This window comes from Pinus tabuliformis, chromosome 8 (assembly GCF_031772625.1).
Source record: "Pinus tabuliformis cultivar Carrire ecotype Pingquan chromosome 8, CPIR1, whole genome shotgun sequence".
NCBI lineage: Eukaryota > Viridiplantae > Streptophyta > Pinopsida > Pinales > Pinaceae > Pinus > Pinus tabuliformis.
In genome coordinates, this window is record NC_142294.1 from 117,881,739 (window position 1) to 117,885,742 (window position 4,004).

Sequence of the window (4,004 nt, forward strand, 5' to 3'; positions counted from 1 at the left end):
CAATGAAAGAAAAAGTGAAGTCTATGGTTGGAACATTGAGCAGCATGAGCTCACAAGTATCTCTAATCTTCTTGCCTTCAACAGTCATGCCCATTGGGAGAAGATAAAATATCTTGACCTTCCCATCACAAATAGTTTCAATAAGAGGTCACTGTGGTCCGAAATTATCAGCAAAATTAAATCAAAAATTACAGCCTAGGGAGGATACTGGCTCACAAAAGGAGGCAAGGTTATCCTGATCAAGTCTATGTTATCTGCATTCCCAATTTACCAAGCAGCCTTCCTATTCGCCCCAAAAAGTGTGACGGATCAAATCTCCAAAATTCTCTGAGACTTCCTCTGGCAGGGGGGGAAGGGAAATCAACATAAAATTCATTTAGTGAAATGGGACCTGGTCAAATGTTCAATCCCTGAGGGAGGTCTGCAAATCCGCGACCCTGCTCTTGTCAACCTGGCGATGGGAGGCAAAATCTTGTGGAACCTATTCAAGGATCCCAAGCAACCTGTCTGTGAAACGCTGAAATCGAAGTACGCCCACAAGGTGCCGCTCAGAAATCTGCAGGCAAGTCAAACAATCAACAGCACACAGGTTTGGAAACTATGCAGCAAAAGCCTGAATTTCTTCAAAGGCAAGGCGTACAAGATTCCAGGTAACGACAAACAAACAAACCTGTGGTATGATCGAATAATGGACCGAGACCCTCTCTCGGAAGTTGAAGAAATCACAGACTTAAAAAATTGGTTGGAACGCGCAGGGATTAACAGCATCCACGATTTATCCAAATGGGATTGCCACGATGATTGGCAAGGATGGGATTTTTTTGGAGTCCCTGAACGTTTAAACCAGCAGAAGCTCACTCTCGAAGAATTGCTGGAAGAAGCGGCCCCAGTGAACAGAAAAATGAAGGACAGCTGGGGATGGGGGCAATCCAGAAGCTACACAACAGCAGCAGCTTATAACGCCCTCCAGCCCATTAGGAATAGCAGTAAAACACCAGATTTCTGGAAGAAAGTATGGGAACCGCTTGCTCTTCCTAAAGTAAATTTCTTCTTTTGGACGCTGGTCCATAACAAGTTGTTAACTGGAGACAACCTGATGAAAAAAAGCATAGTTGGGCCGCATAGATGCGAGTTGTGTAGAAGTAGCTCAGAAACAGCCAAGTACCTCTTCATGGAATGCAAGTTTGCTACAGAAGTGTGGGGACTCATTCTCCATGAGCTACAAATCATAGTCCCCCCATTTAACTTTGTTGCTGATCTATTTGACTCATGGAATCAATGATATCCCAATAAAATCCCCAGCAAATCCTTTTGGAGAAAAGTTTGGAACGCTATCCCCAAATTTGTGTGTTGGTAGATTTGGTTGGCTCGAAATGATCTGATATTCAACGAAAAGGTGCAAGCTCCCTTCACAGTAAAGGCCAAATCCTTCCTCCTGGAAGCAGCCCAACAACAATATTTTTCAGAAGATCCTTTGCTTCTCCCTGAAGAAGAGAGGTGGTTGGGTCCCCTTTCCCCCCACCCTCGGAAGCAGCTATCAGCCCCTCATTCAGTGAATCCGGAATGGCGCAAAAGAGACTCCGAAGCTACCATTCATGAATGGTGGCGAAAACAAAAAATAACTACGATATTCTTCGATGGAGCCTCCAAAGGCAACCCTGGGGCAGCAGGAGCTGGAGGGGTCATCTATGCCCCGGATGGATCAAGAAGGGACAACTTTTGCTGGGGCATCGGGCAGAAAACCAACAACCAAGCAGAGATCCTAGGCCTACTCAAAGCTTGTCAAATAGCTAGAGACAGAGGTGACAAAGAATTCCAAGCTTTTGGAGACTCAGAGATCTTAATAAAAAAATTAAATACGGAAAAATTGTTCACCAATGCAAGCCTCAACAAAACTCTGAGCAGATTAAAGAGAGTCCTGCTCGACTTTGACTCCTACAAATTCCTCCATATCCTCATAAACTTGAACAGTGAAGCAGATCTTATGGCGAACAAAGGTTGCACACTTGGGAAAGGACAACTTCTCATAAATGGCGATAGCTCATTCCAACTCTGTAACCCATGAGGAAGCTGCAACTTGTAATAGCATAAGAAACAGAAATAGATGCAATGTAATGATGGCTGCCATGGTGCAAGTCCAATCTTTTTCTCCAAATAAATAAAAACATACCCGTTACAGTTAAAAAAAAAAGAATTGTGCAAGGAAATAGGAGGAAGTTAGAGGCCTATTTTGGCTAAGTGTTGGTTAGAGCAGGAGATCAGTATTACAGTGTAGGTTGAGCTTCAAGGATTGAAGTTGTCATTGTAATTGATCATTGTTTCATCTAATCTAATACAAACAAGTGAGGGGTTTTTCCCAGTTTGGTTCCCCAGTAAAAACACTACGTTCATTGCGATTGAATGATTACATGTGTTTCTATTGTATGTTTTCCCTTCTGCAAATTAAGTAGAAGACATTTGTGTCTATTGCTTTCAGTTTGAATTCATTAGCAGCTGCAAATTTCGAGTTATTTCTACAACAATAATATATTATAATACACATACACGCACACACACAATGCATGTGTAGCCCTGAGGGTTAGCTCAATCATTCGAACAATCTACCAAATACATGTTGTAAACTAGGAGTCCATAGTTCATAGGTTCAAAGTGGGTCAACTTGTCAAGTCCCTTAGATCTAGCAAGGTGTTCCTTACTCTGTGTGTGTTTTAACATTTTTATTTCCAAGGAAAACCTTGTAGGGAAACATTGGACACTTCATGACATTTTGTCGATGAAACCCACTATAAACCTATTCATGTTAATTATGATGCTTGTTTTGGTTAGGACATCTGGTGAAGCATGAAACATAAGTAGCTAGCTCGGGGAATTGTTGGTTAAGAATGACAATCCTCATTTCTAGAACTTCTAAAACTTGTTTGATAATTCCCCTTGGATATTAAGTTGTATTGACGAGTCTCCAAGGAGTGACCTCTGATGGCTTTTTAATTGTTACGACCAAATAATTGTTGGTCATAAAAGATAGGTGATTGGACTATGAATTATTGTTGGTAAACTATAGACCTTCTTTAATGAAGTAAGTTAATTAGCAGACAAAGTCAACTTCTCTTTTGGAAAAAAAATGATCCAAATCTAATAGGAATATGTAATAATGATTTATACTTAGTATTTATACCAAATATTTACACCCAAGCGCTTTGGCTCATTATGAGATGATCTAGAGCCTCAATTTTTTGAAAAAATGAGTAGATTGGAACTAAGCAATGAAGCAATTGGAAAAAAACACACTCGCTGAAAAGGTTGAATTTGCCTTTTTCTCTCCTCTTAGTGCCAATCATACCTTGACTTAGTGTCTAGAAAGAGCACATTGAAGGACAATCGTTAATGGGCTTATCATCATCGGTCGTAATAATCCCTACAAGGCACTTGTCCTCTCAATAATAATAGAATACTTCACGGGTGCACCATGACACAACATAAGATAGTGGGAGTTTACCTTTATTGGACCAAGGTTGATACCTATTGGATCATGCTTATGGAATTTATAAAGAAGACTTTAGAGAGACATGTTCTAATGTTTAACTTTTTCTTTAAACATTGACCTTAACAATGATAATTAAAACATTAGTACCAACCTAGATCCATCTTAACTCTAGATCTGCCAAGTGTTGAGAATGATCAAATCTCTTTTTACTCTATAAGAGGTTTGCATCTCAAGAGATTTGATCCCTCTTGGCGCTTAGTAGAGTCCGGAGTTAAGATCGATATAGGCTGGTTTAATTATTAGCCTTTAAATACACCGCATTAGATAAGAATACCATGGGAAAAACCATAGATTAAGAATACCATGAGAAAAAGCATGGGATGGAGTCCCACAATGTTTATTTTTTATTTTTTAATTAATTTAATTTTGTTTTATTTTGACCAAGCCAAAATGTTAAACATTACAACATCTCTACCATACTAGGCTCGAGAGCACCTTTGAGAAACATACCCAGATTGGA

General features: G+C 39.8%; 1 protein-coding gene across 1 annotated transcript; it reads left to right on the forward strand.

The window, feature by feature from the left end:
• Positions 1-457: 457 nt before the first annotated feature.
• LOC149234406 (uncharacterized) lies at positions 458-1,282 on the forward strand. Its single transcript, XM_089368264.1, has one exon. It carries the CDS (start codon positions 458-460, stop codon positions 1,280-1,282), a length of 825 nt encoding a protein of 274 aa, XP_089224390.1.
• The last annotated feature ends 2,722 nt before the right edge of the window (positions 1,283-4,004 follow it).